The 22939-nt window shown below is 38.4% G+C and overlaps 1 protein-coding gene across 1 annotated transcript; it reads left to right on the forward strand.

The window, feature by feature from the left end:
• Positions 1-2289: 2289 nt before the first annotated feature.
• On the forward strand, positions 2290-16886 carry xpnpep2 (X-prolyl aminopeptidase (aminopeptidase P) 2, membrane-bound). The gene is made up of 21 exons (XM_072396402.1): positions 2290-2386; positions 2798-2859; positions 3255-3365; positions 3449-3512; positions 4153-4257; positions 5774-5860; positions 6025-6168; positions 7719-7820; positions 9416-9497; positions 9585-9786; positions 9928-10017; positions 10230-10339; positions 10481-10558; positions 13092-13163; positions 13256-13316; positions 13441-13510; positions 13669-13773; positions 14879-14938; positions 15278-15354; positions 15469-15558; positions 16284-16886. Exons 1-21 carry the CDS (start codon positions 2338-2340, stop codon positions 16482-16484), a joined length of 2022 nt encoding a protein of 673 aa, XP_072252503.1. The 5' UTR covers positions 2290-2337; the 3' UTR covers positions 16485-16886.
• Positions 16887-22939: the final 6053 nt, after the last annotated feature.

The following is a 22939-nucleotide window of genomic DNA, read 5'->3' on the forward strand; positions in this document are numbered from 1 at the left end:
CGTCTCTCATGTTATAGTTTTTCATACCTTTTAGGAATGATTGTGTTTTTACATGTGGTTTCCTGTCATTGTTGCAGTCATGGTGACTTGCAGACTTCCTGCATATGCAAGTTGACTCTCGAATGTTGACACTTGGAATCATTATTTGTCATTTTGCTGAAACCTACATGTTTTTACGTTAGTGTATCAATACAACTCTCCTGTCTGTAAAGCTACATCAGGAAGTCATCACCAGATACCTCCACCAAAGTCATGTTTTACCAACATAACCAAATTAAACGTGAATTTTTAATTAGGGAAGTTTATTTCCAGGCTAAGCTTTGACGACCAACTGCTGGTTGTATCTTTATCATTATTTGGCAGCAAGAGGATCTTCCTAATTAACAAGGCAATCAGTGTATGTGGATTGTTTGAAGTGGATCTGGATATGTAAAATGAGATTGATAAAGATTTTCAAAGACAGAGTAATGAGCAATACATCCACCCTCTCTTTATCTTCTCCTCCTTCCTCTTCAAACTACAGTAAGTCCTGTTACACTTTTTTTTTGTAGCACATTTGACATAAATTCAAGGATTTGACAGTTCAAGAACATTTATTTATTGAAGTCTCTGCAGATTTAAGGGTTTATCTATTACCCTTGAATCGTCAGACACAGACATTTGTGCATGCTGGTATGATCTGTCCACAGATGAAAGCACCCACCATCACACAGACTCCCCATGAACAGCCTTATACTGCTTACCGGTACTCTCTCTGTTTCTCTCCATCATCAGACTTCCAGTACAACTTAGAGTCCTGTCGTCTCCAGAAATATTCAAATGACTCTGCAGTTGTTGGATGTATCAGTGATGGACAAGAGAACTGGTTGACCAATTTGTGGCATGATGTTGGAACAATCACCTCATCTTGAATGTAAACAACACAGAGGAGATGACTGTGGATTTTAGGAGATCAACAAATAAACCATTTAAACACTATCTTTATCCTAGGAGAGGATAAAAATAGTCTTTGGTGAAGGATTATATAGATACCTGGAGGTTTAACAGACTGGACTGGAAAGGGACAGAGCAGGCTGTACTTCTTGAGGCAGCTAAGGTCTTTTAATGTCTGCACCAAGATGTTACATTTCTTCTATAAATCTGTGGTGGAGAGTTAAATCTGCTTTGCAGCCATCTGTTGGGGCAGTACCATCAGAGCCAGAGACTCAAAGAAACTGAATATCAGATCAAGAAGGCTTGTTCTGTGTTGAGGATTGCTCTGGAGCTGAGTATGCGAAAAGGAGTGCAACAAAAGCTACTTGAGGACTGGCACAAGAGGTCATCCTACATAATGAGCCTTTAATCAAGGACGATTATATTTATTTGTTCGTTTTTGTTCTTTTTATTCTTTAATTTGTTTATTTTATTTAGATTATCATTAGCCAGTTTCCCCTGTTATTCATGATTCATATCTAGAAGATGTGAACAAGTAAAGCTGAATGGAAATGGTAAAAAATATAAAATAAAATAAAAGAACTTCTAGGATTTTGTTGTGGTTTGTTCCCATTTTGAAGCAGACCTGATGGACACCAAGCGGGACGGAAACATTTTTGCAAAGATTAAAATGACATGACTGAACAGCTGTTTCCGAGAGATGGTATTCATAGCATCCCAGATATTCCCAGAGATTTAAGTACTTTGCCTCTTGAAGATATACTGCTCTAGTTGTTACATTTCTTCCTGGAGGTTTGTTTCTGGTTCAGGATATTTACTTTCTCTACTGTGGCTGCATTGCGAACAGTCTCTACTGCTGTTCTCTGGCGTTTACAACCTACTTTACTCACTTGAAATCAGATTTGGAAACTGATTCAAATTCACTTGATCCCACATTTCATTCAGTTGATTCACATTCCTTTTCTGACGCTTTTATATTCTATTATACTTATTCTTTATACCGCAACAATGTAATTTCATCAATCAATTCTATTCTATTTATCCATGATTTTCAGTATAATATTTCTTCTTCAACATCCATAATTCAATGTAAAAACAATGAGTGAATTGAAGCAGGAAAAATCTAGGTGGGTAATTATTGTGGTTTGGCACATGTTTAAGGTCAGGAAGCAAACAATTGTTGTAGAGCCTTGAAATCCAGTCTTAAAGCCACTACATGTGAATCCCACCAGGAATGCAGGGAGAGGAGATAATGAGTGGTGGCAGAGGAGGAGGAGGAGAGGGAGGTGGGGAGGACAGTCCTACGAGCAGTTACAAGCACCCACACACACTTTCTCTCATAGCCTGCATGCACATGAGATCAGCAGCCACTCTGAGAGCGGATCTGTTCATAGCGGATTGAAGATGCCTTCCTGTGTGTGGCTTTTGGCTCTGTCTGTGGCAGCACTGACAGGTAAAGAGTTCATCTTAAATGTTTAGTGATCAACCTCCGCTATCCTTATGGAATCACTCTGAGAATCAATATTTCTGTTATTTTATGACTGCAGAAAATGTATGTATAAAAGCTGCTCAAACGTTACAGTGGATTTACTGTAGGTCAGGTCTGTTTTGATAGTAAAATCAGTCTGATTGCACATTTCCAACTGTCATAAGACTCTGCTCTTTCTGTGCCTTCGGTAGCTCTTTACATCGTTTGTTCTAGGGAGAGATAACAGCTCTGTTCATATCCTTCAGTGTGTTTTTTGCATGTTCAACAGATCAGTGGGGAAAGACTCAATTTAATTACACTATCTTGATTGATTGCATTGCTCCTAAAAGTTCAGGGGTGAATTATTTTTTTTGCGTTCTGTGCTTCTGCTTTCAGGAAACATTGTTGGTGCTGTTGTATACGAGCAAACTGAGAGGAACTGTTCTGCATTTCCACCGGTAAGAGAGAGAGCAATTTTAGTTTAACATCTCTTCTATTCTTAGAACTGACTTCTTTCCATAAAATCACAATAATTAAGATGTAACATTGACCTCAAAGACGTTATACAGTGTTCTCGTGTTACGAGATTGTTATACAGTTAATGATTATAGAAGTAGATAGAGAAGGAGATGAATCAGCAGCTTCTCAGATGTGAATCCAGTTTTAAAGCTTTTCCCTCCTCGTGTGTGTGTGTGTGTGTGTGTGTGTGTGTGTGTGTGTGTGTGTGTGTGTGTGTGTGTGTGTGTGTGTGTGTGTGTGTGTGTGTGTGTGTGTGTGTGTGTGTGTGTGTGTGTGTGTGTGTGTGTGTGTGTGTGTGTGTGTGTGTGTGTATGTGTGTGTGTGTGTGTCTCAGTACCTCCCCAGCACAGCGGTGAATACCACTCTCCAGCTGCAGGAGCTACGAGCCCAAATGCTTCCTATGAATATCTTTGCCTACATCATCCCTGGCACTGATGCTCACCTGGTACATCTGCCATACCTCATAATTAATCCATCTGGGCTTAAAGCTTGTGTGTGTGCGGTTCTAACCCACTGTCTCCCTGACAGAGCGAGTACATCGCACCACGTGATGCCAGGATGGCCTTCATGACTGGTTTTACAGGCTCCGCAGGTACAATCCTATCCTCCTCCTCCTCCTCCTGCTTATGACTCAACTCCCCGCGTCTGAGTGCTGCGGTCACAATGCTCTTCTACTTTCATCCCACCTCCTCCCTGGCTCCTCGTTCATTTGTTTTCATCGCTTTCACTCGCTGCATCATTGCAGCCTCTCATTTGTTGGCGATCACCCTCGCCGAGCTGCTTGTCTGATAGCTAGAGAGGTCTGTGACAGTGAACAGAATTAGTATTTATTCATGTTTCTGTGCTCTGCTTTTCCAAGAAAAGATGTTTACACCAGGACAATCCTAATGCCAAACTCATTAAAGAGACTTTCTGGGCTGCCAGAAAGAATCAAATGTGCAACGTCTCAGATTCAGGGGTCAGCTGAGCTGTTTCTGTCAAAGTTTATATCAGATGTGTGGTTGCAACGCTTGATAATCTAACAAAACAATTATGTATCCACCACACATCTCCTGGTTGCTGTATTTTTAGTCACCGTCCTGTTTCTCCTTCCCTTGCTCGCATTTTTCTACATTAGCTGTCTCATCACGCATTGTTCTAAGTCACCTCTGACATTTATAGTCATTAGTATTTGTAATTCACTGTCACCACTGCCCACTTCATAGCACAGCTGCTGTCCTGCCTCTCCCCAGGCACTGCTGTAGTTACTCAGACCAAGGCCGCTCTGTGGACAGACAGCCGCTACTGGGTTCAAGCTGAGAGACAACTGGACTGCAACTGGGAGCTGGAAAAAGATGGTAGGGGTGATCACATTGTACTTACTTGTTATGACAACACAGCACACATAGATTTCAGTTAAATGTTGGTGTGTTGGGTTTTTGTTCATGTTATTACTGGGTTTTCATTTAAAAAAAAAACACTCCAAGCCTAGGCTTGATTGTGCAGAAACACTTCTAACACTGTACATGCTGATTTTCAAGTGTTTGTACAGCACACTCATATAAATGATTATTTTCTGTATGTTTGTTGTTAGTCCAGAACTCAGCAGAGTGCTAAATGCTTGTTAAACACTACTGAGACTCATGAATTTCTTAATGTGAATAATTGTCATGAAATAGAACTCCTACAAGGTACTGTCACTGAAAAAGCTGATTCCTCTGTGCCAGAAGTGATTTCAACAGACAAATATGAAACACTGAGGCAATGAATGAAATGTTCCTGATATGTCCACTCTCTGGAGGATCACATTTTGAAAAATTTTAATCAACAAGGTGTTTTTAGGGCTGAGAGACACAAACTGATGGGAAGTCGGAGAGTGTTCAGGCTTTTTTTCTTTTTTATTCCATGGGATCTTTCAACAAGACAGAAAATACACAACAGAGAAGTAAGCCTTGTACCTCCCACAGCTTTGACAAAGACACAATATTCCAGAGTTTAGAGGTCATTTAAACCATGGTCACGAGTGAAAATACTTTAAGAGCTGGTTCATCAGTGAAGATGTAGATCGCTCACATTTAGCCCTGATTACATCAGGTACATTATAACAAAATTAACATTCAACTAATAGAAATGACCATGACTTTGAGGCACCCATTTAAGCCCGCTGAGCTACACAATCAACTTAACTGGAACTGGAGCACCGAAGCAATGTATTGTTATAGTATTCAGAGGTTGGAGCGACAAAGTGTGACGTTTAATGAGGTCTTCATTTTACATTCATCCATATAAAATCTCACATCATTTATGAAACCCAAAGTAGCAGCACGCAACCCTGTACATCTATATTTATGATATTTCATAGGAAACATTAATGTAGACCACAAAAACGACACATTAAGAAATCTCTTCTCTCTCACTGATGCAAATGTGCATTTGTGACATGTTGATGTTTTAACAGCACTTTCATCTGTAAAAAAAAGTAGGTAAAAAAAATCTTAGATATCTGAACTGGAAATCAACCCGTTGAAAACTGGTTCTGAAATCCCTTTTGATTTCTCCTACTGTGTTTATACTTTTGTATCTAATGCACCTATATGTACCCTTTTACTAACTGAATATTAATCATTAAAACCGTGTAATCACGCCGACATGTTGCTTGATGCACCCTTGAAGCAGCTGAGTGTACTCTTAGCAGATTTGTGTATTCTGTGTCATGATAATCACTTTTACAGGAACTGGAATATTTCAGCCCATATTTTAAACAAAGCATTTGATTTATTCCAAAGCTACTCTGTCAAAAATGAAATATTGTAATAATCTTTTATATTCTGTCACTCTCTGTGAAGTCAGTAACTGTCTTGGGTGATGTTTTAGGGTCCATCAGCAGCGTTGCAGGGTGGCTCATCTCCGAGGTACCACAAGGCGGCAAGATCGGCTTTGATCCCTTCCTCTTCTCCCTCAGTGAGTCTCACTTCTTTTCCTCACCTGACAGTCCAGCTTAACATCAATAAATGTCTCGTCGTAGTAGATGGAAGATTATTGATGGAGCCACCAGACTCCATGCAGACTGTTTACTTGTTATTGGTTCAGTTCAGTGTGTAATCTTCTGTAATTTCCTCCATTAGAGACGCAGGAAGACTACAGCATCAATTTCGAGTCGAGCAATCGCAGCCTCAAATCCATCCCTGTTAACCTGGTCGACCAAGTGTGGAAGGACAGACCGCAGCTCCCACCTGACAGCCTCACCCGCCTGCCTGACAGAGTGATACGTAGGTTTCCCTACGGCGTGTGTGTTTGAACATACACTGCAGTCTGCACGTCTACCTGTGTGGTGCCGTTTATCTTCGAGCTGATAAATACCTGCAAACTTTACAGAGAGCCATAAGCAACTCAGCAAACACAGCCATAAACAGGTTTTTACATTATGTTCACGTTTTTACGGCTGTCTGAAAGATTAAACACTGACTTAAAAGGATGAGGAAGACTCCAGATGAGGACGTTGTCTGGATCCTCTAGAGTCTTATTAGTCTTTATGACTTGAGAGCAGAAAATGGAACAAATGGAGAGCACCATAAACTTAATGGTCTGTGTGTGCACAAGGTTTTAAGTGAGTCTTGTATAAATGATGTCTCATAGATTGGATGTAAAAGCTTGCTCTTATTCTTGGCTGAATGTCAGGATGGAGTCCATAAAGTAATGAAAAGTTTTGTAGACAATAGGGACATCAAGGAGAAGGACAAAGTTGTAAAAGCATCACATTTACAAAAGCACCTAGTGATCACAATTCGAAAGCTCCCATGATCAATATGTTTATGAATCTCTAATTTCCACATGGTGGTTCACATTGTCACCTCACAGCACCTAGTTCCGAATCCCATCTGGGGCCTTTCTGTGTGGAGTTTGCATGTTCTCCCTGAGCATGTGTGGCTTCTCAAAACAATGTTTTGTTGCTTAAACTTATGTATTTAGTCATTATTCAATGGTATACTAAAATCCATGTGAAAAAATGCTTCTCACTGTTTTTTATATGCGATTAAAAATGCGATTAATTTCGATTAATTAATTACAAAGCCTCTAATCAATTAATCTTTTTAATCGAGTTCCAGCCCTAGTTAAGACTTAACATGGGACTGACCTGACTGAGTGGAGCTGCAGGGTGCTTTCACTGTCTGCAGAATGATGACACCAGAAACTCTGTCTGTGGTCTCTGCCTTCACCACTGAAACAAAATATTGTTCAGTGAGTGTGATTCAGATTGTGGCGATTACATTCATGTTTTCTGGCAGTGAGGACATTGCTGAAATATCCCATTTATTCCTGTAACCTCTTCCAGTCAAATGTGTGAAAGACTTTTGCATAAGTTTAATGAGCTAAAGCAAGAACGTTGACAAATACAATTATTTGAAGGGATTCTTTACTTTGTGGGAAGTGAATGGAGCAATGTCTGAACTGGAGAATTGGAAAAACCCTTTTCAATACGAAGTTTGTCTGTCCAAGACTCTTGGCATGTGGATAGAGATTGAAAGTTAATGCCCTTTGGTGGCTGGCTGAGCTGAATGTGGTGTTGGTGAAGGACCGACAAACACCACATCTGTCTTCTTGTCATTTAGTCGTAGAAAGGTGTTTTCGTTTCACTTTCTAAAAGCAATGAAATGCTGTTCATTTTAGATGTTGTGTCTTATTCTTATTGCAGGTTTAAACGAAATGAAGGGGATTATACATTTGATATGGAACATTACAGGAGGTTATTCCCGTGCACGAGAATATCTCAACACAATGGCAATGGATGAAAATAAAAGTAAAGTGTGTCTCTTTGCAGAAAGGTCCTGGCAGATGAAGGTGGAGCACATTCGGAGTTTGATGAGGGACAATCCATACGAGCCCACGGCTCTTCTTCTTTCAGCTCTGGATGAAACAGCCTGTGAGTAAATTCATCCATGATGTGGTCAAATCAGAAAGCCATGTTGATTTATAAAACTTGCCGTAATATAGACGCACAGAAATGCAACTGAAATATTAATCTTATAAATGCATTACAGAAGCTCTAATTGTGGAGTTTGTAGAGGTTCCTCACAGCCGCTCCTCACAGATGATTCCCCCCAGTCTTTTTGCTCTGTAACGCGTTACTCTTGCATTCTGAGCTCATTTACAGGTAGCTTAAATAAACCTACCTGTAAATTAAACTTAGTTGCCTCCTAACTCCTCAGTACCACGAACACCACCCAGGCTGTCAGTGACATGTAGCTACCTGATTCTCTCTGGTGTAACACCAACATCCTGACACCTTATTAGCTCTTGTTTGTCAAACACAAACAACACAAACTTTCTGAAATATCTTCTTTGACAATGAAAATATAATTTCTAATAAAACTAATTTGGTTGGACAGACATCTCCAAATTTATCAGCTTTCTAAATTGATAATACATGGCCTTTTTTTTTCTTTTTATTGCAAGTTCCACCATCAAAAGTATATAATATCATCAAACTACATAATGGATAAATAAGTAAATACATAAAAAAAATTAGGGCCAGGCAAATATTAAATTCTTTTATCGGGTTAATCACATGATTTCCTGTGATTAATTTCACTGTAATGCAAAATCCAATGATGAATTCAAAAGTAGCATATGACGCACTTTTATTGGGACTGTACAGTCTCCAGTGATAAGACAATTTAACGTTGCAATGCTAACAAATAACTTTTGCCCTGTCGACTGCTCTGTCTGGAAGAACATGGAAATGAAAATGTAAAAGTTCCATAACCTTCTCCATGTTTGTTCAGCCCGCTTCATCTGCCATTCTTTTCTTTTCTGACTGTTTCCTGTGAGCGCCGCAGCGGTAAGCCACATACTAGGCTCGCTCACAATGGACTTTTTCCAAATAAAAGCCAGTGAGCAACAGACGTTTACAATAAAAATAATAAATAATAAAAACTGCGTTAATGGAAGACAAATAATTGTCGGCGATAATGAAGTCATTAGTTAACGCAAAAATAACGCGTTAATGTGCCCAGCCCTAAAAAATTCTGCATTATCATAGCTTGCAGTCCAGCTCAGGATATACAATACACGCAGCACACATCTGAATGTCAGAGCATAAAACTGTCTCAGTGGGAAATCAGACAGCGAGAAATGTCAACAACCTCCAGAAGTAATGAAAATAGAGTTGACTTGACAGGCCACTGATTTGATGGGCACAGCAATAAGAAGTGTTTGATGCAGGAGTTAATCAGACTTCAGCTCAGAAACGTGTAAGATAAAAGGGTTTTATTCAAAACCGTCTTCCTAAAGATGCAAGTGCAGAGCTGCTCTTCAATCTATTCCTGACTGTGAGTGCTGATTTCAGAATTAGTGAGTACGTTTGAAATGACAGGAGCACAGAGGAAGTCACGTACATCAAACACCCGTGATGGATGCAAACGGAGCTTTGTTGTCCAAAGGATGGATGTAGATAATGTGAACGAATGTGAGAACTGCTGCTCACAGTTAGAGGTGTTGTTTTGTTTTTGCTGTCAGGGCTCTTTAATCTGCGTGGCAACGACATTCCATACAATCCCTTCTTCTACTCCTACACTCTCCTCACAATGAATGAGATCTGGTAAGAAATACACAACACAGTCAGTGGTTTTTATATCATATGTGAAAACGTTCCATTTATTGTACGTCTCCTTCACGTGAACTGCAGGCTCTTTGTCCACACTGACCGAGTGACTGAGGATTTGAGGGTGTACCTGAACACCTCCTGTAACGGGGCCCTCTGTGTGCAGCTGAAAAGTTATGACTCTGTTCTTGAACATCTGAAACTGTATGTGGCCAAGCCAAGGGTCAAAGTGTGGATCGGTATAGAGTACACAAACTACGCACTTTTTGAGATCATCACACCACAGGTATTATCTTGTTTACTCTGTGGAATCAATCATTTTGCACGCCGTAAATCAATAAACACCTAATACATTTTCAATAGCAACAATTGAGTATTTTAGGCTATGCATTTGTGTACTGATAATTGTCTTTTTGGTCTCATGTAGGACAAACTCATGACAAGCTCCTACTCTCCTGTGCTGACGACTAAAGCGGCGAAAGATGAGACTGAGCAGCGAATACTGAGGGATGCTCATGTACGTCCACCACAAACAGACACACACGAAAGTCGATTATTACTGTTCAGTCCAGTAGGACACTTATTGATGTGATTGAAAGCTTGAACATGAGGGATCACACGCTTGGATACGTTGTTCACCAGTACGACATGGACGTTTTCACTTTGTATGTTTTGCGGTGTGAGTTTTGCGGAGACTCTCATGGTCAGTGTGTCATTGAGACTGTGCAGGTGAGAGATGCAGTTGCTGTAATCCAGCTGTTGATGTGGCTGGAAAAGGTTGTTCCAGAGGGGAAGGAGACTGAGCTGAGTGCTGCAGAATATGTCAATCAATGTCGCAAGTGAGTAGAACATAGTTACCGCAGGTTTGGGAGCAGGTTTGGGGCATGTTGCCCTGTGGAGTCTGATGATGTCATCATAATAATTGTAATTAAAACACACTTTATAGTTGAATGTTACAGCTAATATAAAGATCATTACAGCAAACAGAAGGACAGCAGAGGCCCGAGTTTTGAAACCATCTCTGCAAGTGGACCCAATGCTGCTCTTGCCCATTACAGGTGAGAATGACTCATGTTCCTTATCCTCTTACTGACCTCTTTTCGTGCATGTTAAACATGTCTCTTTCACTCTCTAACACCTATAAAAGGGCACGTTGGGTGTGGTCACATGTTAAGAACCAAGCGCTTGTTAAACAACTTTTCCTAAAGCATTTCCAGATCTTCTTATATCCACGATCCAACTGACAGAGGAGACACTTTTTTCCCAACATGTTCCCAACAAAAAAGAGACATTCAACATAAAATCAAAGTGTGAAATTAAAAGTAAACAAAATGTCATGAAGCTGAACTAAAAATGCCTTTTAAAGATTGAATTACAGATCTATAAACATGTTCCCTAAAAGATCTTAATGGGACTTCTGTAAGGCCCACATTACACATCTGGATTAGACTGTCACACAACAATGCAACAGTTGAACAAATGTGACTTCATTAGCTGTACCTGCAGCAGACCTGAGTGTTGATTTAATATCTTTCAGAATTATTTTACATTTTGTTCTTCTTTTAAATTCATCCAACAGCTTTAATGAGCAGAACTGGTAGAATTAAAACTGATACTGTATCAAAATGCAAGCTTTTTTTCTATGAAAAGTAAAAAGGCAAAAAACAGGTGCTTGGATTTTCTGGTATGTTTTTGATGAACAGTATATTTATATGAATTGTCTAACATTACTTTTAAGTATGTCAGTTTCATTATCACTGCAAAAAAATCTCCATCTTTATGTAACCTTCCAGCCTTGTCTACGCCACACCTGATGTGTGCAGGTTCTGACAGATGTTTGTTTAATCTGGAAGCATCTGTGGCTCATTAATTGCAGAGTTTGGGGTTCAATCCACATGTCGGAGTGTCCATAATCAACACTGACCCCAAAGTTGCTCCCAATAGCAGGCAGGCAGCTTACATCAACCAGTCAATCAACATTTATCTATTTATACTGCGCTTAACAACATCCAAAAGGTGACCAAAGTGCTTCACAGTGAAGATAAAACAGGAATAAAAACATAAAACACACATAAAATAGAAAAACTATGAAAGCAAGTAAAAAGCAGGTGCAAATGTCACAGTGTGACGAGGTATTAAGAGCCATTTTGAATAAATAAGTTCAAAGTTCAGATTTAAAATGTAACGGGTCTACAATGGTGCGTAAATTGGGGGGCGACTTTTTCCACATCTTGGCATCAGATCACCTAACTAATATCGATATATGTATATGTATGTATATATATTAGGGCCGGGACTTTAACGCGTTAATTAAGATGAATTTATTTAATAAAAATGAATAAAACGCATTTTAATCACACTTGTTTTTGCACCGTGGGATATTTCTCACTGGATGAGTTTCAGGCATACCGATTATACTGGAGCACCAACTAACGTTCATGACTTCAGACGGCACCAGGGTAGGGCTTGGTGGGGCTATAGCCCCACCAAGAATTGTGTTAGCCCACCATAAAACCAAGACAAGTGCAGAGTACCAGCTGGGTTTGCCATTTGATTTTAATACATTTTTCTGAAAATGAACTAAATGTACTGTGATTGTTCACCAAGAACATCAAGTGGGTTCATCAGGATGAGCAAAAGAAGGCCAAAACAAGATAGCATAATGAAAAGTAAAGGCCTAAAATAAGCAAAAATAAACTATGAATAAATCCTGATCACTGAGACTGTGCTCAAAGGAGACTTTTGAACAAATGGTAATTAATGAACAAATCCTCTCCAGGAAGAAGTTCTGGTTATCTGGAAGTCACTTTTATCTTTTATCGATGTTCCACCTCCCCCCTTCCAGCTTTGTCTGCATAATAAGAGGTGGATCATCACAGTTTGATGAAAATGCAACGATTGCAAAGAGCTTATTTGAGTTGAGCAAAAAATAACTTATCCAAACTCACTGTAACAGCGGGGTATCTGTCACAGTGTGAAAGGCTGTTTGAGGTTTTGTTTAACAGTCAAAACAGCTAAATTAAGTAAGTGTCAACAGAGTATGCTTATAATTCTCCAGTTCTCCTAAACCTGTCTAAGAACAAGGCAATCAGAGCTTGATTTTTAAAATCAGCACTGATGTGTAATTACTGTAAAAACAGCGGTTTCATTCTGTTATTCTTGGAAAAAAGGGCAGCATTACAACCTTTTTTTAATTCACAACACTTTCTTTGATTAACCACGCTAGTGCCACCATCCATTCAGCGTTTAGCTGGAAAATTATCCAAATCATCAGCAAGTTGTTTTTACCTCTTTGGTTGAGATTAAGAGACAAAATGCTAAGATCAATGAGTGCCTGTATTATCTGTTTCTTAATTGTTGTTTATCATTTAATCATTTATCCTTCTCCAGAAAAACAGTGAACTCTTCTGAGTGTATTGTCCTTTTTATGAGAGCTCAGTTTAGTCCAAAACCAACTGAAACACATGCTTCTGTTTTTCTAATCTACACAGTGAAGGTATTCGTTAGAAAATTATCAGCTGCAATGTGGTATTTTAACTCCTGAGACGGAGGTGCCGTGTTGCCATCACTTCCTGTTTTTCTGTGCTGCAGCCCTACAGAAGAAACCAACAGGAGGTTGACAGTTGATGAGATGTACCTGGTCGATTCCGGTGGCCAGTATCTGTGAGTAAAAACACTCTACTTGTACTCTCTTCCAGTTTCACTTCATGTCTCGTGCGTTCAGAATGAGTCACACTGTTTCTCACTGCTATCAGAGACGGGACCACTGACATTACTCGGACGGTTCACTGGGGGACACCCACAGAAATGCAAAAGGTAGCACTGATACTGAACGGTATTTTTATTATTACTTAAGCAAGAGATGCTGTACGTCTTTCAGATATTTAATGCCACGTCTGAAATATAACGTTTCTGTCCCTTGCTGTCCCTTGCTTCTCAGGAGGCTTTCACTCGAGTACTGATGGGGAATATTGAGATATCTCGAACCATTTTTCCCTCAGGGACAAGAGGTGAATGCATTTAATGAGATCTACAAGAAGTTTCTCCTGAAATCTTTCCTGATTTCACCACTAGAGAGCCCTCTTCCTCCATGACTTTTGTGAATGGATGCACTGCTGTATCTGCAGCCGGATACAAGCTCTGAATGAGGCCTTTTGTTTACTAACAGGTGTGAACATGGAGATGCTGGGTCGCCGGGCACTGTGGGAGGTTGGCCTGAACTACGGACACGGCACAGGTCATGGTGTCGGAAACTACTTTGGCGTTCACGAGTGTACGGGAACTTTTTATTTTTTTTATTTTAAATAGTTTCTAGTTTCGATGCCTTACTGCTCAATGCTTAAACAGAACTTAATGCAGATTTAAGTGATGCATTATACTAAACCATTATATCTAATAAGATTTTACTTTGGACTAAAGTCTGTTACACGATAGAGTTAATGACAGAGCATGAGAAAAAGTGACAAGCAGAGCATGGTTACTTCAGTAAAAAACACAAAACAGCAGAAGAGAATGAGCCACAAACATTTTAATGTTTAATAAACATTATTAGGGTTGTTGTAGCCCTGTGCATATGTGTCTTCCACATAAAATCCATCTGTGTTGCACTAGGTCACAGAAAATATGAATGAATTTTTGAGTGGATCACTCACTTTATTTTTTAAATGCTTCTAACTCAGGAGATGAAAAAAGTTTAGAAGAGTTGAATATGAGATCAGAAGAGACGTACAAAAATCAGGAAAAATATAAGCTTGTTCTACAGCATTGGAGCTGAAAGAGTAAACATCCTACTTCATCCTCTACATTTTACAAACAGCGAGATTTTCTTGAATACTCCTGGAAATGACTGATTTAAGGTAAATCCAGAAGACCTTAAAGGTTTAAAATGTGGTAGTTGTATTGAAAATATATCATTATAACCTTTATTCAACCAGGAAAAGTCTCATTGAGATCAAAGATCTCTTTTGCAAGAGTTTCCCGGCCAAGACAGAAGCAACAGAGCGGTTGCAGCACACCACACATCTGACAAAAGCTATATGTTTCCACATGTGAATTCAGCAGCAACAGCACTGAAAAATCTCAAATTCAGACATGTAAAAGAAAAACCTGTTACACATTTTCTCCTATATTTGGGCATGAAAATATTAACAAGCATTAAATGTTTTGTGATCGGGTCCAAATTGACAAGCAGCTGCTAAACAGCTAGAATGTATTATAACTGTTATCTGCAGCAAAGTCAAAGTATTTGGGTTACTTCAAGTGTCTGAGCAGCATTATGGATAAGATCACGATTAAGTCAGGACAGATGTATAACAACACTTGTTCAGCTACGGTCTGTTTTTCTGTCTGTTTTAAGTCATCTCACAATGTTTTTCCAGGGCCGGTTGGCTTTCAGAGCAACAACATTCCCTTCAGAGAGGGCATGTTTACATCTATCGGTGAGGCTTTTGTCTTTTCCAGTAGAAATCCACATTGTGATATCAAAGCTGTCACTTTTTTTTGTTCCCTGACACCATGAGCCTTTTGTGTGAGGAAACTAAACATAACTGAATCCTTTTTTTGAGGCTGTATCGGTTTCTTTTTCAGCTTTTCTCATTTTTTAATGAGTATATATACAATTTTTTCAGGTTAAGATTTCTTGTATTGAACTGGGTGGATTTGTTGGGTGGATGTTTGCCAGCAGCAGTAAAATGAAAAGCAGACAAACAACTTTCCATTTTGTACTTTAACTGTTTGAATGTATAGAAATACCAAAATTGATTCTGTTTTTGTCTCAGAACCTGGATATTATAAAGAGAACGATTTTGGAATCCGGATAGAAGATGTTGTCGTGACCGTGCCGGCTAATACAAAGGTAAAGGCAAAGCTATACTTTATTGCTCATCTACAACTTTTAGTGACTCAACAGCATTATGAGATTAATGAGAAGTTAATTGTTTTTTATGTGAATGTGTTCCCTGGCATTCAGTATGGACATAACTACTTGACGTTTGACACTGTGTCACTGGTTCCATACGACAGAAAGCTGATTGACACCTCTCTTCTCAGCTCAGAGCAGGTAAGAATCTGTCAGCATCAAATTCTCAGTTATAAGAAATCTGGCTTTTCTGAAAAGGAGGTTCTGAAAATTCTGTCCTGACAAATTTAATGAAGTGCCTACCAACAACATATAGTGTGAGTTTACTTCCCTGAAGCTATAATTAGTTTCCTGTTATGATTTGTAAATACCTTTGGGTATAAGAGAGTCTCATATCAACCGGGTCTTTCTTTTTCCTGCAATTTGAGTGCTGGTTTCCTCTTAAAATCCCCCGTTTACACTTGGGGTTAAAGCTTCTCTGCAGCTCAAAGATCAAAACGGAAAGAGAAAAAGAGAATAACAAAACCACGTGTGAATTTAACTTCGCTGTTTTGGTTCTGCTTATCTGAAAAGAAACTAAGATGTTCTTATAATTTCACTGTGTTGACAAAAACTTTTTAACACGTAGCTAGTAGGTCAACATATATTAGACTGCAAATTGGTGCAGATTCATATTCATGATCCTCAGAGGAACAATAATAACTTTTGAGCGTCTCATGTAACGTGCAGCCCCAGTTTTTGACTTTGAACTCAATTTGTGATCCTCTGACTCTTCTTCTTAAATCACCATCAGGTCAAAATGTCAGTTTGTTTATTACATAGGTATATTTAGCCAGAGTATTAACCAAACATGTGAGTTTTTCACAGCAGTAATCATCTTTAGGACCCAATCTTGAGTTCCCGTAACAGTGTTTTTCTCTCTCCAGCTTCAGTGGCTAAATAAATACTACGACACGATCCAAAGGCTGGTGGGTCCTGAGCTGGACAAACAGGGTCTTCAGGAGGAGAAGGACTGGATGCTTAAAAACACACAGCCCTTCCCTGAGTCTGAATCTTCTGCCTCTGTCTCTTCCTCCTCCTTGACTCTGATCATGCTGGCCATTGCTCTGCTCCACAATATCATCTGAGCGTCTCCATCTCCTATGCACTTCTCTGCAGACTTGCACACTAATGTTACCCCTATGCAGTCTCTATTGAGCAGCTATACCAGGTTGACAGAAGCACAGCAATTTAGATTTTTTTTAAAATTGTGAGATATGGAGATACGTTCAATGACTATCGGATTTAATGTATGATTTTGTGCTGTTGGAGGTTTAACATGATATTTTGTGTGATTTTCAGTGTCTTAGTTTATGAGTTTTTAAACTGGACATTTTTTTGACCAGCTCATATAATTTCTATTTTATTAAAGTAACACTTTAAAACAGTAATGTGGACTGAAGTCGTGTCTGATGGGTTTTAAGCATTTCAAACCTTTAAGTAATAGAAATAGTTATTCAATTATATTGATATTAATTGGCAGCTGTAGTAAAAATAGGGGGAGGTGATAACATATTTATTAAACACGATTGAATTTTAACTTGAACAAAGCAATAAGTAGTTAAAAACGACCTAAAACAACAATAAAATGGCCAAATGTTAAAAGTGGTCTATTTTTTTGTGTGTAATTTCCAACAGGTGCCTTTAATATCTCAATGAGCTAATCACTTTAAGGGACTTTTTCAGGACGTGTAAACAAGGTAAAGTCATATTTTCTTTTTTAATTTCAGTTTTAATATTAGGCTAAAGTCAAATAAAAACAAAACGCAAAACATTCCAGCAGCTGACTTAACAACTTGGCCAATGCGTTAGGTTGAACCTGATTTCAATGTTCGCCTTAGCAAGCAAGCTAAGTGCTAACGTTAGCCAAAGACTTGTTCCGGTCGCAAATGTCCATTGCTAAGCAACCAGCGAAGAATCCTGTGCTTTTTTTTAGTATTTGTTCGAAAAAAATGTAAAAAGCATGAAGAACTGGATATTTGTGGTATTTTAAGTGACAAAAAGTAATTGTAGTTTATGACTATTAACTTCATAACTTCGTCAAAGACATTCAAACACTTGTTCATCTGAAGAAAAGCTTTGTTTTAACTTTAGTCTATGTGCAATATCTTGATGAGCACCGTTGCTATTATTTTAAGTTTACTTATTATGCAGATGAACAGATAATGGAATATTTCTCTGTCTCATATTCTCTTTCAACAACATTATTTATATTATTGAAGTAGACAGAGACATAAATGTGACATTATATCGTAGCAAATTAGATATGAAGGATTTGATAGCTGTGGGCATAGGGGTTAGGTGTTCATTTGTTTCAAATGTGGGTTTCAAGATTTTAATTGGGTTGGGTGAATCATTATTTACTAGCTGCACTAAAGATGCAGGAATACCAGTTTTTATTTCTTACTTAATGCATTTTTTTGGATGATTCAAGAAGAAAATTTTTATCTGCTATTCAAGCATAAAGAGAGACAAGCTATAAAGCTTATAAAAGTACAATATGATAAATGTGCATAAAAGATGTTATATTTGTTTTATTATACAGCAATACTTTCACTGAACCACATGTGGTGCAAACTACTCTGTCATTTTATAAGTTATTCATCACAATTCACTTGCATCTCTTCTCCCAAAGTGCAACACATTATGTTTGTGTTTATGATTCATGTTTGTCTACATGAGCATTCCCATAACCTGCTGTAACGTCCTCCTCATGAACTGAATACCTGTCTTCAAAGATCTAAGATTAAAACCAGTTTTATATATTTAAAAAGTAATCAAAACATCTTAAATCTATTTTCTGTTTCCTTTTCCATGTCTTTGTCTGGTAAAACTTGGACCTCTTTATGTAATAATATACACAGTTTTTACAATAATATCTATATTAAGTGTCTATGATGTGAAATCCTGATTGTTCTTCAGCCGTATCCCAGCTCTTTTTGGTTCACAGCTGCAGGATCTTTGTTATGTTATGAGCTAATATTTCCAATGTTTTTCAATCACACTTTAACAGCACTGTTACCGGTGTTTTGTATTACTTTTTCAAAGTAAAAAAAGAAAGGAGAGAGGACTGATTAAAAAAAAAAAAAAGCTTTATTTTCTCATGTATAATTTTTATCCATAAATTATTTGTTTTACTCACAAACTATAACAGCTGAAGTTGGGAAATGTTCTCAAATGGATTCTCAGAGGTAGAGGACGCTCTAAAACATATTCGGAGGAACATTCGATGACAAATGTGTTTGTCTGCATCACTTCAAGCTTCCTCGCAAAAAAAAATCGTACTTTAGCATTTTGCTAAACTGGGTTCCGAAACCAGCACAGAATGTAAAGAACATATAAGGAAAGATGTCAGTACAACCAGCCGACAGTGAAAATATGAGAAATGTTGGAAGTAAGTGTGCACATTTACACATGCAATCATATAATATCACACACACACATTTCATACAGAATTTAAAGCACTTTTAAAGCAATTTTTTTGATTAAACACTGAACTTTCACCACAACTCAACAAGTACAATACCTAGTTGCCAAAATATACAATACAATGATAGGAGTTTGGGTTCAGGTCACTCGTGTCCGCACTTTGTTCTCATTTCAGGGCAGCACCCAGTTCTCATAATAGTCTAAGAAGGGAGTCCCAAAATATATTTAATGTTAGACAACAGTCTGTTGTTAGAGTTATTTCAGCTGAAATTGCCTTGTTAGCTGAGTCTAACTGAGCAGTGTGACATACTTCAGGGGGGTACCTGTAGATAGTTTCACAACTACTATACAAATATACTTTTTACATATTTTCGATCAATATTTTTGTAAATAGACACAAAAATATCAGCAGATCACGTGTAGAGCGTGTTTGATGACTTCACCCTAACACTATACTAAAAAAAATAATTTTTTATTATCAGCTACTTATTTAAAACCCTCTCTGTCTCTCACTGATGGAACAGTTACCATGACGTTATTAAACATCAGTCAATCAGCTCGTAGCTCTCTTCTTCTAACGATGAAAATTACTGCATTAGATCATCGTTTCTCAGTGTGTCATGTCTGTTAACTGGCCTCATCGTTCAGTAGCTTCTGTCCACAGGCAGAGGGCTTCCTGGTAACTAATTTGTGGGTGCATCGAGAGGTGTGAACGTGCACACGTGCACACATCCACACCTCGCATCTGGGATAACCAAACGCATAGGAGGAAGAGTTGGACTCTCAGAAAAGGCATGCTCTGAGCTGTTTGTGGTCAGTAAAGGAAAAGAGGAAGCCCAAGGATGAGATCACTATTTTTCTGAGAATGAACGTCCGTTCTACTTTTGTCATGTTGTAGTTACTGTTAAACATTAATTTCCACTAATCAGACGTCCTCTGAGCAGGAGTGCAAAGTAACTCTCATTTATTTGAAGAGAAACTCAGCGGGGAGGTTTCCCCACAAGTGAAATTTTATAAAGTTTTTTAAAACTGGATTTGTGTCCGTTTGAGTAAGCTACAGTAGCTAAGTGTGTTTTCCTGCCTCTGCTGGCTCTGTAATGGTGCAGTGTTGTGAAACAATGACTAGTTTGAACTTTTCCAGATGAAGTTAGATAAGATGTTAAACCTCAGCCATGTCAGCGTATGGGCAGGACTGCCATCAGCGTTAATCATCATCAAACTGTTTCCACATCTAGAGAGGCTTTCATATTTGGAAGTATGCATTCAAATTAGTGTTGTTTTCACGTTTTTTTCTTTTCTTTTTTCTCTTTGACCAGCCCTCTGCAGAATCAATGTGCACTACTCTAAGCAACTTAAAACAAGAGGGACTTTCAGTGAAGTAAACCAATATTTTCCCTTTTGACATAACAAAAAAGGCTTCTTTACCAGCTGTGATAATGCACTCAGCGCCAAAACACTAAGTGACGAACCTGATGAAACATCCACAACCTGTGTATGACTTTCAGCTTTATTGCTCGCTTTAAATCATTTATTTGGAATAATCAAGAAGTACCTAGATTTGTCAAGTTACGCTACTCTTACACTACTTGTTGGTGTGTGAGACAGTCTGGGTTAGGATCGAAGCTAAGGTTAGTTTGGTTCACATATTAGTGACTAACACTGGTCAGCACCCCACAAACATATGAGCTATATATATAAACATATGAGACACACATGCACAGGCACTGTGGGGTTAAGTAGACCTATAAAAAACACCATTTGGGTTTAAAAGCTACATATTGGTATTAAACTTGCTGATACGAATAACATCTTTGCCAAAACGTAATCTTTTTGATCTGGAACAACTATTTCACATGAAAAATAGATATTTGAGATGAACTATTTTTGTGATCATGACTGATTTAGGCTATCTGTCCAGAGGTGAGTTTTTTAGACGTGTCTCTGGGTGTTCGGATGAAGTTTCCTCTGATAATAAATGCTCAAACGACCCGGATTGATAAAATTTGAAATGTTTTCTGAAAACACTCCGACATCCTAACGTCTGACCTGCTCTTCCTCTGTATGGCCGTATCAGGGTTTCTTATTGCACAAAAGTTTGAATGTTGTTCCTCAATTTGAAGTCACTTTGGATAAAAAGCATCTGCTGAATGACTCAATATAAATATAACTCAGAGAGGCTGAAACACTAAATAAACGTTGTCTAATGTAACTAACAAATTTCGGTTCCCAGATGGTCCAGAAATGTTCTTATATGTTTGTGGGCACATTCCCTGTTGTTTTGCTTTTCTGGTGTTTTCTGAACATCTGTTTTATGGAAACCTTTAAAAGCCTTCACAGAATGTCCCCATTTGGTTGGATGTACATGTTTACATGTTCTGGCTAACTAGTTAGTTTGTTATAACTGAATTTATTCCAGATAGTAATCAACGTGATGTCCAAGTTTTCACATTTTTAACAAGCAAAATGTAATTAGTTACAGTCAGTTTTGGAGACCAGATTCATGATAGTGATGTACTGGAGCAGCCAAATAAGCATCTAGTGTTTCTTTATCTGTGCAGGGAAACAAATATGGGAAGAGTTAGTTTACTATGAGCATCTCACAACGGGCCGGGACTCATATCAGGCAGGTTCAGTCATCATGTAAATCCTGTAGATAGTAAGAATAGGAGATAAAGTCTAACTACTGTTAGTCAGACCAGACTTTCAAAACAAAATGCATGCAAAAATCATGTGTAATCGAGCATCTCATAGCCAAACTAATACACCCAGGTTATACTGTTGGGAGTCTAATCACTTCTGCATGCATACATTCAACTAGACTCAATCTGGCCTTGGCGCGCTGTGCATGCTCCACAGGTCCTGTCCAGTACACAGAAGAAGAAGCTGGTAACAGCAGCAAATAACCTCAAGGGTTGAAAACAGTAAAGTGTAAGCGTATACTGATACAGATTAATTCCCAGTACAGCTGCTCTCATTCATGTATTTTTCTGTTCTTTGTCAGATGGCTAAACGGCTCAGCCCATTAGGACTACTTTCTCGCACAGTCCACAGCATCGTGACGTCAAACATGCTCGAGTGAATAACTCGATCCCCTTCCCCTGCATGTAAACTGGGACAAAGGAGAGAAGTCACCGGCCCAGTCGAACTGTAACTTCAGCTCACCCAAGCTGTGCATGTAAATGTTCATCCACAATCTAAACAAAGCAAGAACCCACTCGTAAAACATTGCTCTGTAGCATAACTAGTAACTCCACAGATTTGCTAGTTATACTATACCACAGTAAATTATCTTTAAATTCAGAGCATTTGAAACATTATTGTAGTTGTGACAATGCTACATATCTCTATCTCTACATGTTCAGTAGTTGATGCTGATAAAGACTGAAATATGTCTGATCAGTTCATAAAATAGGATTGATTATTGTAGAACACATTTACATCACTAATACTACAATTCTAAGACAATTATAACAATGTCTTTTCTGGCATTTTATGACTCTGCAAAAGTCCATCATACACAATGATAGCCTTTACTTGTGATTTATTTTTCTCATGATACTTTTACCTAAGTGGCATTTGAACAGAGAATATTTACTTGTACAATTCTTTTGATGCACAAACAATATTAGAAAAAATGGGACTGGCTTGATTAAAGTGTCTTATTTCTATTATTTTCCTCTAAACCTCATTTAGTTTGTGCCTGTTCTTTTCATCCTTTTAAGATCTGTAGTGAGATCTGTTTGCTGCCAACCTTTAGTCAAGTGACAGGAAACTAAAATAGGGCATCCTCTTATCATGTGGTTTATACCCTACCAAAATAACAAGCTAAACTTGTTTGCTTTGTACTTCCCTCTCTGCACTTACTGCCAGTGTGTTTGTCTTGTTGTCCTGCTGGCTTTGTGAGTGTACATACAAAAGCACGCACATGTCTGTGAGTCACTCATGCTGTTTTGTCTAAATGGTCTGTTTTGGATGTTTGGAAAGTATCAGCTTGTGTTTGGCTTTTTCAACCCATTTGGCCCATCAATCACTTTTCTGTTGAGAAATCTCCTGCTGGATGATGCCGGCCTGTCGGAGCACCAGATCGAGATTTTGTCCCTTAGAGCTGCAGCAG

The sequence above is a fragment of the Leuresthes tenuis genome, unplaced genomic scaffold (assembly GCF_036924035.1).
Source record: "Leuresthes tenuis unplaced genomic scaffold, fLeuTen1.0.hap1 SCAF_11, whole genome shotgun sequence".
Lineage (NCBI taxonomy): Eukaryota > Metazoa > Chordata > Actinopteri > Atheriniformes > Atherinopsidae > Leuresthes > Leuresthes tenuis.